This window comes from Cibotium barometz, chromosome 6 (assembly GCF_041138505.1).
Source record: "Cibotium barometz isolate CiBa-2024 chromosome 6, ASM4113850v1, whole genome shotgun sequence".
Classification (NCBI taxonomy): domain Eukaryota; kingdom Viridiplantae; phylum Streptophyta; class Polypodiopsida; order Cyatheales; family Cibotiaceae; genus Cibotium; species Cibotium barometz.
The window spans coordinates 51,825,480-51,839,489 of NC_141051.1; the positions used below are offsets into that span (position 1 = coordinate 51,825,480).

A 14,010-nucleotide genomic window follows, 5' to 3' on the forward strand; every position below is an offset into this window, starting at 1 on the left:
GGTAGTTCTTGGGTCCCTGGCATACCATGATGTTTAGACACATCAACAAGAAAAATCTTTATCATGTGATAATGGTCTTCCACCGGCAAGAATTGAGCCCACATGCTAAACCTATCCACGATAGTCCATATAGCATCATTGCCATGTTGGGTACAAGGCACATCCATGATAAAGTCCATGGTGGTGCTTTCCTAAGGCTCATTAGGCACATGCAAGGGTTGAAGCAAGCCTAATTTCTTATGTCTCAAACTTCACCTTTTGGCAGGTGATACAGTGACGCACAAATGCCTCAATGTCCGTCCACATAGTTGGCCAATAGAAGTACCTCTCAATCATTTGAGTTGTGGGCATAATAGCTATGTCACCAACATATGGTGGTGCATGGAACTCTTTCATAACTTTGGCCTTGAGATCCTTCACCACACATAGCGTGTCTAATACATGAGGTAACCATCCTACATGTGAAGGGCTTGCGTGCTGTCTGGGCCCGTAAATCAGCCCATATGCCTGCAAATTCCTCGTTTGTGGCATAATTCTCATGCATCGTGGAGACAAGTCCTCATGTGACCCAATAGAAACGGCACCAACATAAGGTTTTCTGGATAGTGCATCTGTCACAACATTTTCCTTTCTAGGTGTATGGATAATCTGAAAATGGAACATTGAGAAAAAGTTTGCCATACGCATTTTCGTGTTGGAAAGCTTTGTCTAAGTCAAGAAATATCTAAGACACTGATGATTGGTCTTCACTGTTAAGGCATGAATTACAGCCAAGAATTCCCTCTCATAAATGCCTAAGTGTATCTCTGCATCATGCAGCCTTCTACTTTTAAATGCAACTGCATGATCCTCTTGGTTCTAGACAGCAACTATGTAGTTTGCATCACATTCAACCATAAAAGGCTTATGAAGGTTGGGCATTATGAGCATGGTGTTGGTTGTGTCCGCCCAACCTCGGGCTCGTTCGTGTGTGAACAGACTTACACACGGGCATTTTTTCCTTGTGGCTGGACACATGTTTTTTTCCCGTGTGAACACACTAGTGTGTCTTGGGCACTTGCCCTAGGCCTTTATAGAGTTGAGTGCATGTTTCCAGCATCTCTCCCCCTCACTCATGTTTCTTTATGAGAGCTTTGTCTGTGTGTCTGTGTGCAGGAGCTCCCCTCACCCTTTCCAACAATGGTATCAGAGCTTTGTTTTAGGGTTCAGCCCCTATTGCTTCACATTGCTCATAGTATTACACTTTCTTTCTCTACAGAAACTCACTCTCTTTCCTCGTTTTTTTCCTGCGCAGAGATTTTCTCTTTGTAATCTCTCTTTCTCTCTCTTCGTCAGTTTTCCAGCACCCATTTTTCCTATACAGCGCGTGTCAAAATTGTGCGGCATTTTTGGCAGCCTGTTTTCTGCCGTGTGCTGAAGTCCTGGCTGGCTGATTGCGGACTGTATGCTGCTGTTTATGTACTGTGCTACTGTGACCTCTGCCGGTTGCTGTGCTGAGCACCATACTGTGCCCGCACCTACTCTGCTGCTGCCCTCTCCCCATTCGCATCTGAATTTGTCAAAAATTGACAACATCTTATAGGTTTTGGTGGAGATTTAGAGGTCTCAGCTTCCGAAAAGGTGCAAGTGTCCTCTTGCTGGAAATTCCCTCTTTCCAAAATTGCTAAATTGGCTCAATTGACCGCTCAAAAATTGGGCCTTTTCAACCTTGATCCCATTTTTGCAGCATTCAAGCCATTTACGGTTGATTTGCTGGGATTTGCGCACTTATGTAATGGATTTCTAGCAGATTGGGTCACTTTTGCAGATTCTACAGGTGACATTGTGTGAAATTTGGGGCTTTTGCAAATTTCCCCGAAATTTCATTACGCATTTGGTCACATCCAGCAAGTTTACAGCTAGTCTTCTCCAGATTTGGGGCAATTCCCCCAATTGGCCTACAGTGTCAGATGTCAGCCCATCTTGGGTTTTTACGAGACATGTACACATTTGTGGTTTGCTGCAATGTATGTATGCCATTGTGGACACTTTGACAGATTTAAGCAACACACTTTGACAGATTTGTGGAGTACTTTTGTAGTTTTGAGACGAGGTTTTGCATTCTATTTGTGGAGGAGTTCCCTTCCAGTCCACTGTATTTTTCCTGTGGTTACTCTCTTGTATCCCTTCAGGTTTACTAGCATATCCGTGGGTTGCAGAATTGATACACATGCGTATGTATTGCTCTGTGGGTCATATTGGACATGCTTGACATTTGATTAGTGACACTTTTGCTGGGTTATGCTTATTTTTGTGGTGACCATTGATGCATTGCTGGTCTATTTGCAGCGCATGTATTGACATTGTGGAAAGTTAACTCTATTGCCTCACAGAGTTACTTTACTGTTATTTTTACAGTGTTATCATGGCCAATAGTAACAATGACCTCTTTGGCATGCTACCTCAAGAGGACAAGCTCAATGGGGATAACTACCCTATGTGGGCTTATGTGATGCGTCATGTATTGGTTGCCTAGAATGTATGGCTATATGTGGATGGCAGTGTGGAGCGTCCTCTCGCACTTGCTGCAACGGAAGGTGAAGTGATTCTCGCTCACCCTCGTGCAGGTCAACCTTCTCGTCCTCCTCCTACCCAGCAGCAGCGTACTTGGGATGCTAGGGATGCTCAAGCCCATGCGTTGATTGCTCTCTCGTGCCGTAGGCACATCATTCTGCATATTCGTTCCTGCACCACAGCTAAGGGTGCTTGGGATACCTTGGTGGAGCTGTATTCAGGTCGCAATGAGGCTCGTGTAGCTTACCTTCGGGGCAAGCTTGAGATTGACCGCATGCTTGAAGGTGACTGTATCGATCAGTACCTCACGCATGTGAAAGACCTTCGAGAGCAGCTCATTAACATTGATGAGGTCTTGACAGATGGCTATCTTGTTCAGACAGTCTTGCGTAATTTGCCCGACTCTTATCAGACATCTGGCACCACTTTGCGGTTGTTGGCTGGCAATGCACCTACTGCGTTCACCTTTTGACAACATTGTGACTCTCTTGCTCAATGAAGAGCAATCCCGTTCCAACAGGAACAACATGATGTCTACTGAGTCAGCAATGACCGCTCCCTTTCGTGGGAATCGATCTGGGTCTAAAGCTACCCCATCGGACCCTCCCAAGAAAGAGGACAAGCCTGAAAAGAAAAAGCGCTGTAATTATTGCAAGAAAACAGGGCACACCATAGAGGACTGCAAGAAGCGTATTGAGAGGGAAAAAAAGAAGCTGACATCTTCTTCAACAGGTGCAGATTAGGCCAATTCAGAAATGTATCAGCCTTGACCATTTTATCTTCATCGCCTGCAGAGATGTCTTCTGATGCAGTTACTTTTGATGGCTATGCTCTATAGTCAGTACTTGTTGGTATGCTTTGTTTGGCAGATGCATTTCAGGGACAAGAGATGCCTTTTATGCTGCTTTCCCTTGCAGCGGGATTGTTTCCACAGTATTGACATTGTCACTTTATCACATGTGATGTTTATTGGGAGTGCCTTGTACACACTCGGCCAGTGTTGGCTTGCCCTCATGGTTTTGACATGTCACATGTATATTACTTATTGTGGGATTATGCTTCTTTACACTTGCCATACATGCCACTGATCATGGCATCATTGAGAGTTTACCCATCCTCTCATAGCATTGGCTGATGCTTGCCCTGAGCCCCCACTTTTTCTCCCCATTTTCAGCTTTCTCCCATTGCTGAATTTTTATTTTTATCAGCCCTACCATTGCTGCTTTTTCCTCATCGGACCCTCCATTGATGAGTTTATCTCTTGCAGCTTACATTGCATGTCTCACAGGCATGACTTCTGGATCCTGTTGCTTCTACACATGCGTATATGTGCTACATCTTCTTATGCTTATCACTGTGCCGTTACAGAGCTATGCTTTGCTCTCTTGTTGTCATTGATGTGGATTACATCAATTTGGCATTTGGATGCTTACCTTCAGGGGGTTTTTATAATTACTTTCCTTACTGGAGGATTTTATAACACACCTACTATTGCAGCTTATGCGATGCCTCTTGATTTGATGCAGTTGATGTCCACATGATCTTTGAAATGCATTTCAGGTGATGCATTTATGTACTAATGTGCTCTAGCTTTAGCACTATGACATTGGGGTTTCTCATCTTCCCCATCATATAGTGCTTGCTTTTCCCATTGGCACTGCAGTTCATCTTTGCCATGGTGATCCCTCTTGATCACTTTTGCTGTGGAGCATAGTGTAGGGCTGCATCCATAGCTTCATCACCCTGCCACCCGTTCACACTGTTCACTTGAGGGGGGTTTGTTGGTCGTGTCTGCCCGACCACCTCCAGCTCATTCGTGTGTGAACATGCTTACACACGGGCATTTTTTCCCTGTGGCTGGACACAGGTTTTTTTCCCGTGTGAACACACTCCAATGTGTTGGGCACTTGCCCTAGGCCTTTATATTTTGTACCTTCATTTCATTTCATAGAGTTGAGTACATGTTTCCAGCATCTCTCTCTCACTCACGTTTCTTTATGAGAGCTTTGTTTGTGTGTGTGTGTGTCTCCGTGTGTGTGCAGGAGCTCTCCTCACCCTTTCCAACACATGGGATGTGAGATAATGGCATCCTTCAATTTTGTGAAAGTATTGCTTTCAGTTGTAGCCCACTTAAATACAGCCCTCTTCTTTGCAAGAGCATGGAGAAGCCATGTGAGTAAAATGCCATACAAACCTCTTGTAGTATGCACATAATCCGAGGAAACTGCGTACTTCATGTACATCCTCGGCTCTGCCCAATCCTTTATTGCCCCAACAATAAGACTAGGCGTCCCATACCATTAGGTAGGAATATGCTTCCCTTGATAAGGTACAAGATGTGGATCCTTAATTACAACAAGGTAATCATTATGTACACAAGTAGTAATATGTTTTCATAATCAATTCACCAAGTAGGGTAAGATACCCTTGAATCAAAATATTCCCAAAATTACATCAACTTGACCCAGAGGCATGAGGTGGAAGTCAAGGTTATCGTGATAGCTGCCCATGCGCAACTCTAGGTTCGGAACCGTCTCGCCCAAATCTCCGGTGCCACACCCAATGCGAAGTTCACTTGGTACCTATGGGCACTTGCCACCATTGGCAACCACATTTTTTTGCACCAAGTGACCACTCACAAAGTAAAGTGTAGATAGCTTCCGGCCCTTGATCAAACCCTCCATCCAGAAGAGCTCATACTTGCTGAAGGCCAAAGTACCCAAAGAGCATCCCGAGTACAAATTGTGCTCCAGGGGGTGAATTTCAATAGTAGAGATACAGGGATTATCTGAGATTTTGTGAACAGAGACTGACTTGCACTTGTTCTTCTTGTTTGAACCAAATCCCTCACTTATTAAGCGTCTACTAAAGACCCAATGGGCCTATGAGACCAAAGTGATCCAATAATGTCCATGGCATATTTCATCATGGAATGGAAAAGAAAACATAAACATAGCTATCTCACTGGGGTGATACAAACACATGAGAGAGGTGTTGCACGACTCAATGACATTGATTGATGTGATAATACTTCACCAAGTACAATGCTTTTATAGCCTTAGAGGCTCATCTGATTGACATCATTGCTTATGTCATATAGGTATACTATCTAGATATTATCCTAACCACTCTAAGAGTGGGTTCACACACACTTACTCACCTACACTCATACTAGTACTCATAGGGAGTTTTTACACACACATGGACACACAGACTCACAAACTGGGCATCACACATGAGGCGGATATGACATACAAGACTCCGAATCCCAACAAACCCCCCTTCGGAGTCAAGGTGGTGTTATGAAGATTGACCTTTATATCTATGACGATTTGGGCCCACAACTGCATATGTGATCCAAAAGATCATAGTGGCCAACACTTGGACTCTCATGGCAGGCCTGATAAGGGGCTCGACCACACATGATATATGTCAGCTATCCTAAATTACCCCCCTTGACTCAAAACATGGATAAATTGAAGTACTAGAGCCTTTTATAACACAAGGCGATTACAAACAAATATAATCATGTTTTGGGTACACCCCGGGCAGAGAATCCTCATTGGCACTCTTTAACACTTAGAATGCCCAATCAGTATCTATCTACGTAAGAGATAGATCAAAGAATGTGGCAGCGAAACATTTTTCAAGTGCTGAAGTAGAGCTTTCTGGTTTCTCTAGAGAATCTTCAAACTCAAGGGCCCAATTTATACCAATGCTAGAATGTTTAATTAGAAGAATATCACCTCATTTGTGAAAATACCCAATCTGAATTGATGCAGGAGGGGTATGGTGAATCGTTGATTGACGACTTGCTGTTGACTGGTGTGTGTGGAGTAGGTCATTAGCAGTTTGCAAGCGAGAAGTGCGGCGGATAGACATCAGCTGGGCAGAAGAGGTGTGACGGTTGGTGATAGACCACGATGGACAACCGTAAATGGCACGGTGGCAACGGCTGGGTGATGGTGCTGGGCATAGGTAAGGCGCTGGTGGGAGATAGGTGAGGAGCTGGCAGTGTAGCTCAAGGCAGGGCAGCTGGTGTCATAGCCAGCATTAAAAAGGGGATGGCATTGCAGAGGCAGGAGGGGGGCGCCGACCTCAGCAGCTCGCAGCAGCCATCATTATAGTCAAGCAATGACGGATTTTCTCCGATCACATAGTGCGCGAATGTGGACGGCGGTTGGTGGGCAACTGCTTGAATTGGCGGTAGCACCTGTGCCGTAGGAGGTTGTAGGTTGGCGTGGGGAGCTAAGATAGGCAGTAGAGGGAGTGGGGGCTGCGCAACTCATGACTAACCTGGCTTTAATACCATGATGGATTTCATGGTACCAGTGAGATGGCTGCTAGAGAGAGAGAAAGAAAGATATATTAAGGGTCTACTAAAGACCCAATGGGCCTATGAGACCAAAGTGATACAATAATGTCCATGGAATATCTCATCATGGAATGGAAAACAAAACAGAAACATAACATAAACATAGATGTCTCACTGGGGTGATACAAAACTGTCCAAGGAAAATCATCATGGAATACTAGGAACATAGAAACATGAGAGCAGCATCAGCCCCTAGTAGATGGTATACCACTCTCCAAAATATCAAGCATGGGGCTAATGAGTATGGCCGAGAGGTCTCCCGCAGCTATGTCATGTGGAAAGGTAGCTCAATGGCAGAGAAGCATGTCCTGGATCTGGAGCTGACGAGGAGATCGTGGCCGACAACCTGGGGGCCCGAGACGTCGGGCACACTGGAGTGCGGAGGCCTGGTCCAAGGTAAACCCTCTCGGGCGAGGTGGGTCCGGTGCAGCTTGAGGTGGGTCGGTGTCCACCTCTTGGGTGGTTGGCTGGCAAGGGAAGGGCCGGGGTGATTGGGGGGACCAAATCCCTCACGAAACAGACAGTGAAACCTCCTGCGGATCTCATAGTATACTGGGCAGCGGCATATGTAATGCTCCTCCGTCTCAACCTCTGTGAGTGGCAAAATCAGCATATCCTCTTCTCTATGGGTCTCCATATGAGCTTCCCGGCTTTGAAGACGTGCTCAGCTCTACCTGTCTCCACTCTGAGGCTGTGGGATGAAACTCGTATCTGGCCAATCACAATCTGCATGGCATGGGACATGTGAACACTCAGGTAGCCCGGCTGCTGGACGAATCCATCCATAGTGAGCTTGAGGAAGTGATATCTGTAGAAGTGCATCTTCGTTGGGAGCTCTGGAGGTGTGATCCATGTGCGATTGGTGTAGAGGCTCAGAAGATCTAACCGGATAACCCGGTCGGTATCCTTGTGAGAGAGCCGGAGAAAAGGGGAGTACAAACTCTACTGAGGGGTGGTAGGCGGTCCATGCGGAGCCCATATACCGAGAACCAACTGGAAACTAAATGCATACCATACTCCAGAGTGGCCCTCAAGTGCTACCTGTCTCAAGGACTCTAGGGCAAGCCTCGGGAATCTATGGGGGTCCATGTGACTAATGGATGGAGGTAGGTGACTGTATGGAAGAGTGCATCCACTACCATCGGGTTTGGAGCAAACTTTACCTAGATAATCTGGTGTGGGATTGATTGTTTGTTGCGGATCATACGGGAGAACATCATTACTTGGGGCCTCTCAACTCGCTGCCAATCCTCATTGGATAAATCTGGTCCCCAGAAGGCTACTCCATTCATCAAGGCTAGTGTGACGAGGGTGTCAAAAAGCCAATCCTTCGTCCGGGGCTCCTGCAAATGTGCTTGGAAGCACTATGTTAGTATACACTCAATGCCCGCTTCTCAGCATGTATTTCACTTTGATGTATAATGCACATTTGTTAGGCTCCCGTTATGAGAAGTAGCCATGGTGTATATGTCTTTAGTGGGAACCCCGGCTTAGACGCCGATGGGGTCATTATTGTGACCATTGATGATGGTTAGGAGATGGTCAGGGGTACGAGCGTTAGTTGGGATCCGGGGCATTGCCCTGGATGGAGGGGGGCTAGCAATCCCCGTGGTGGGGGTCCGGGGGCGAGAGCCCCCGAGGCGACAATATGAGCCCCCGAGGTGACAGTATGAGGAATATTTCCTAGAATATTCTCTCGGATATCAGGTCCATCATTAGTGGGCGGTGGTCGGTGGTCGGTTGGCCGCGTTCTTGATACGCGGGCGGTGACCGTGTCTATGTAGTGTAACCGCCCTCGTTGTATATGCGTCTACCACACCGCCTACAGTACTATATATGGACATGGTTGCCATGAGCTAAGGCATCCAATGCTTGTGAGTATCCACCCCCTTCTACACTTCGTACATACTCCATCCAGAGTCTATCTAGATCTCCATCTAAGCACCATCACTTGTACCTCTTTGGTATAATCAGAATTTTAAATTCTTTCCATTGTGTATCTATTGCATTGTCTATTGTGCTTTGTCTTGCTATCTCTTTCCGCTGTGCCATATTCTTATACACTATTGCTCAAGTACGCTCAAGGCTGCATATCCCCGTGTCATTCTGGCATGTGCTGCGGGAAGCATGGTGAAGCAGGGGCCACTGAAAGTGACACCAAGGTAGACATAGGATGAGACAATCTCCATACGATCCCCTCTATATGTGAAGCTCAATCTGGATGTGAAGGGACGAGAGTATTGAAGACCATTACCTTGGTTTTACCAAGGTTAACATCGAGGTCCCACTGAATGCAGAAGTCGTGTAAGGCATCCAACTGTCTCTGAAGCCCCTCGGCTGAATCTGAGAGGAGGACGATGTCATCTGCATAAAGTAGTATGGGGATCAATATGCTCGCCAGTGTGGGACCAGCCCCACCTAATCCATCAATGAAGCTCGAGATCTCATCAATGTAGAGGCCGAAAAGAGTGTGTGATAGAGGGAGCTCGATGGCAGTGGAGAGAGAGAGAGAGAGAGGTGGATATGCACATACGCGACTCCGAATCCGCCAATATCTTTGCTTCTGCCTTCTGGGCTGCCTTTCATTCTTGCGGAGCTTTTGTGGTACTTTGCTGAGGTTGAGTTTGAGTCATGGACTGCTGGGGTTCGGATCAGCTTTACTGCCACCATGGGACCGCTTTTTATTGCCGAAGCCCTTCTGGTTTTTTGCGGAGGGTGCTTGTGACCATGGATATTGTCAAAGTTTTGGGTGAATTTAATAGCATCCTCCAAAGTCTTGACTCTGTTTCGGGAGACCTCTAACTGGTAATCTGGATCTAACCAATGGGTAAACATTGCAATGGGGTGGAAAGATTCCACTTTACAATGTGCCTTACAAGTACGGAAGTCGTTCAAATGACACTCGAACGGTTTCCCCAACATGCTCAAATCTTGTGTTTCCATTAGGCCGCTATCGGGTCTCTTGTGGCAAACAGCTTTGCGAAAAGCATCCATGAACCCTTGCCACATTGTGCGCTTGGGCTGAAAATTATGCCACTAGATATAAGCCTTGTTCTTTAAGAACATATGGGCTTGTAAAATCCTTTGATCATCAGGCACAGCAATCGAGTCAAAGTAAGTTGTCCACTGGTCCAACCTGTTTCCGATTATAGTATCCTCGCATGCCTTTTTCTCTCCGGAAAAAGGCACAGCTTTAAACTGTAACTGGTTTTGAGGGCCAACGAGCCGACTCAATGCTTGTAATATAGTTTCAAGGACAACGAGAGGAGTGTCATATTAGCTGGCCACAGCAGTCACGATGACTGGTCACGGCTGTCATATTAGCTTGCAAATTGTTGAGACTTTGGTCCATGTATATCTGGTGCCTGACCGTAAAAGGAATCTTCGTGGGATCATTACCTTAAGCATTGACTTGTGGGCTTCCGCCGGTGGTAGGGTTATATGGTTCTCCATGGAAAGGAAGTGAAAGGTTTAAGAAAGGATATTAGGGTGGATGAGAGGGCTGAAGCGAAGTTCGCAGTTTTTGGAGACCAAGAGCTTGGAGATGGCACACGTAGATCTTGCACAACCTGTATGTATGAGGCAACAAGAAGGGAGGGACTGAATTTACAGGGATAATGAGTTAAAAAAGCACTCCCACTTTCGTCTTATGCTTTTAAAAAGATGGGGGTTAAAATTAAGCCCCCTCCCGCTTAGGACAAAAGAAGCTTGTGCTTTTCCTGTTTTTAATTACTGTGCCTCTGTTGGCCTTCTTTCTCCCACACTCAGATGTGCGCAATCAGCCCTGTACGGCCCTCTCGGGGTCCCCCCTGTGCGACTGCCCAGCTTGTCCATGCTGCGCAGTCCCCTTGTGCGCACTGCCCAGGCCTCTGCCTGCTGCGTCCGTGCTGCATCCCATGCCCTGCACGACTGTCCAGGCTGCTGCCTGTTGGGCTGTGCTGCTTTTTGTGCACTGCAGTATGGCTGGCCTAAGCATTATGCGTGGCCTGAATGGGCCTCACAGGGTGCGGCCTTTAAATGACTGCTCTTGGCTGGCCTAGCCGCCTTGCATAGGCAGCCGGGACTGGTCCTTAGGAGCCGGCCTTGGACAAAAACCCTAGTCGCCATAACCCTAGCCCTCCGTGACATTTCCTCCAACACACAGGCCTATTCACTCTACCATCCCTGTCTACCAACAAAGGGCAAATCTTCAGGGGAAAAGGAGTCTATTCCTGGGATTCCCTCGCACTAAGGAACAGCCCATGGTTTTTTTCTCCCTTCCTCGAAGAATCCATGGCTTTCTAGCCATGCCCATGACCAGCACGGTTTTTTTCTATGGTCGCCTTTGACGTCAGATAGAGGCTCTGATACCAATGTAAGGTTCCACATGACCAAGCCCTGGAACTATCCAACATGGAACCACGTAGGAGCAAGGCTTGAGGCTCGCCTCACAGCCATAGAGTCCTACGGACTGGAGGCCATAGTTAGATCCTTGGAGAAGCTCTCCCACAGTAAGACCTAGCATCCCATACTACCAGGCCACACCCTTCAGGTGTCGTGGTGAACATCCCCAATAGGCCATGTCAAAACGATGTCAGACCAGACGATCATTGTAACTTATGAGCCTAGGTTTCAGTTATGCATGTTCAGACCAGCTTTATTCTTGGCCTTTCCTAAGCATGCCTAGATCTTTTCGGTGAAATGTTCCACATAAACCTTGTCCACAGCCAAGGCTGTGGCAAATAACTCTTGGAAAGTGGAATGAGAGTGAAGCTCCAAGCCATCCTGGATGGTAGGTTGAAGACCCACTTCAAACTTCCTCACCTTCTCCACTTTGGAGATGGATAAGAAAGGAAAAACCTTTAGATACACCGGCTACCTGACGGCTGCCTTAAGGTGAGATGTGACATCGAGTTTTCAGGAGGAGATTGGGTGTGTCTCAGGTTAATGAAGCAAAGACTCAAGTCAGTGGGTGACGTCGAGTTTTCAGGATGAGATTGGGTGTCTCAGGTTAATGAAGCAAAGACTCAAGTCAGTGGGTAAGTGATGCACATCAGACAACCATGGAGCCCACACCCTCTCGAGCAAAAACAGCAAGAGGCTCCCACTCGTGAAGAGCAATAGATTCAATCTCCGCCGGCAACACGAGCAACATTCTCTTAGCGTGGCCGACATCGTTTTTGAAGAGCATGAGTTTGTAGCTCCGATGATCCTGGAAGTGCAGCAGTAGCAATAGCAGTAGACTCTTAATCCTACATTCTCCATCAGCACCCCAGTCTTTATCATCTACCTCAGCACCTCTGCTCCCATGAAGAGATCATCTAAGGGAGACACTGCTAAAAGCTTTTCATTGGTCCCAGGAAGTATTCAGTAGCTACCAACAAGCATAGCTTTCCTGCCGTGTCACAGAGGCCCACGGGCAAAGCTGGCTCGTATTGGTAGGCCCTTCTATCCAATTATACAAAGGCAGCATCTTTGTGCTTCTTCCACTTCAAAATGATCTCAATAGACTGTGGATCACTGGTAGATAGCCATCTAGGTCTCAATTGGAAGGTCGCTGTATCGAGTGCATGAAAATGGACGCCTTGTTGGGCCATGTGCTACACACAGCTGTTTGGTGGCAGTTGGCTCATCGAAGCAGAGGATGCAGCCTGCTTCAAGGGATTTTTTTGTAGCAGCAAAAGACATTATTTTCTTGGCTCTGGTAGAGCTGTATGAAGCTGGGGGTGACACAATTTGCAGCCATAGTCGCCTGTTTTTCCTAGGTACAGCACCAGCACCAAATCGTCCACATTGACCTAGAAAAGTTGGCCTTGATGTCTTTGCAACTGTTACACTAGTGAAATAGGGGATGCGTTTTGAAGATGAAGTGCCAGGACGCTTTACCTAACTTTACCTTCAAAAGTTTCAGTTTTGATGTGTGAGAATTTTCATTTGGATCTTGGAACAGAATCTTCTGATTCTTTTGCTATATAAGTTGTAACGAATTTCACCCCTTTTTAATCCTGATATTTTTTACGGCTTAGGCGCTTGCTGCATTATCATCAAGCAACAGTATTGTCATACAGCAACGGCTAGAAAGGGTCCGAACTTACTATGAGTTACTGATTCTACCATTTGAGGTAAGGAAATTAACATTGTGCTGTACCTTGCAGTTCTATGTTTATAAAAGATATTGTTATCACTCATTTCCGGTTCTTTCCGTCGGTTTCTCAGGCATTGATTGCTTATGTTTCGGAGCATTATACACTTTATTCCTTCTCAGAGTACTCTCTCTCTCTCTCTCTCTCTCTCTCTCTCTCTCTCTCTCTCTCTCTATGTGTGTGTGTGTGTGTGTGTGTTGTGCTATGTCTAGGAGGCATCTCATGCTTCAGAGTGGCATGAAATTGTGGCAGGTTCATCCAGTCTAAAATTTGTGGCAGAGGAAATGATTTTTGCTACGAAACAAAGCAGGTTTTTTGTTGTCATCAAAGAGCATATGGGGTGCGTCTTTAATTTCAGACCTTTTGCTTCTATTGCAGGTTTTCTGGTCTACTGAAAGTCACTGTGCCAGGGAGGGTAGTACCACTTGATGCAGTGCAAAAAGTTGGGGAAATTTTAGCACCTGGTTTGTAGGATAGCATTTGATGGTGTCTTTCTCAACACCATGAGCACTCTTCATATTCTTTGTTGTAAAAGTTGCAAAATGAAATTGTACAATAGAACTTGAGAGTTCATGATCTTTTCAAACCCGCTCATGTTGTGTGGAATAATGTTTTAGTTTTCGCAATATATAACGTGTGTTATTGAGAAATTGGGTTCCTTGGAAATGGAGCTATTGTATCTTGTATTTTGGCAAGTTCATAATGGCTATCTGGCCATCATTTTGAAAAATTTACCCCTTTTTTTTTTGAAGTTTTTTGTTTACGGGGAGACAGGAAGAGGTAGGGAATCAAAGCTATGTGAAAACCAAGAACCACACCAATGATGGGAACACCTTTTAAGAAAATCGACAGGTGGTACTTCAAATAATAGTCAAAGATGAGTACACAATTGTATTTGATAGAGGCAACAATAGAAAAAAAAGCTACGATTTTGATGCAACGTAAGATATAGATTGAAAA

The 14,010-nt window shown here is 46.0% G+C and overlaps 1 protein-coding gene across 4 annotated transcripts in view; it reads left to right on the forward strand.

The window, feature by feature from the left end:
• SEC8 (subunit of exocyst complex 8) overlaps positions 1 to 13,700 on the forward strand; it is a 144,213-nt gene extending 130,513 nt beyond the window's left edge. For all 4 annotated transcript variants that reach the window (XM_086799695.1, XM_086799696.1, XM_086799697.1 and 1 more), the window contains 3 exons: positions 12,934 to 13,029; positions 13,124 to 13,173; positions 13,429 to 13,700. In XM_086799695.1, the coding sequence (XP_086655821.1) occupies positions 12,934 to 13,029; positions 13,124 to 13,173; positions 13,429 to 13,522 (240 nt within the window). In that variant the 3' untranslated portion in view covers positions 13,523 to 13,700. The remainder of the gene's footprint in view (positions 1 to 12,933; positions 13,030 to 13,123; positions 13,174 to 13,428) is intronic.
• The last annotated feature ends 310 nt before the right edge of the window (positions 13,701 to 14,010 follow it).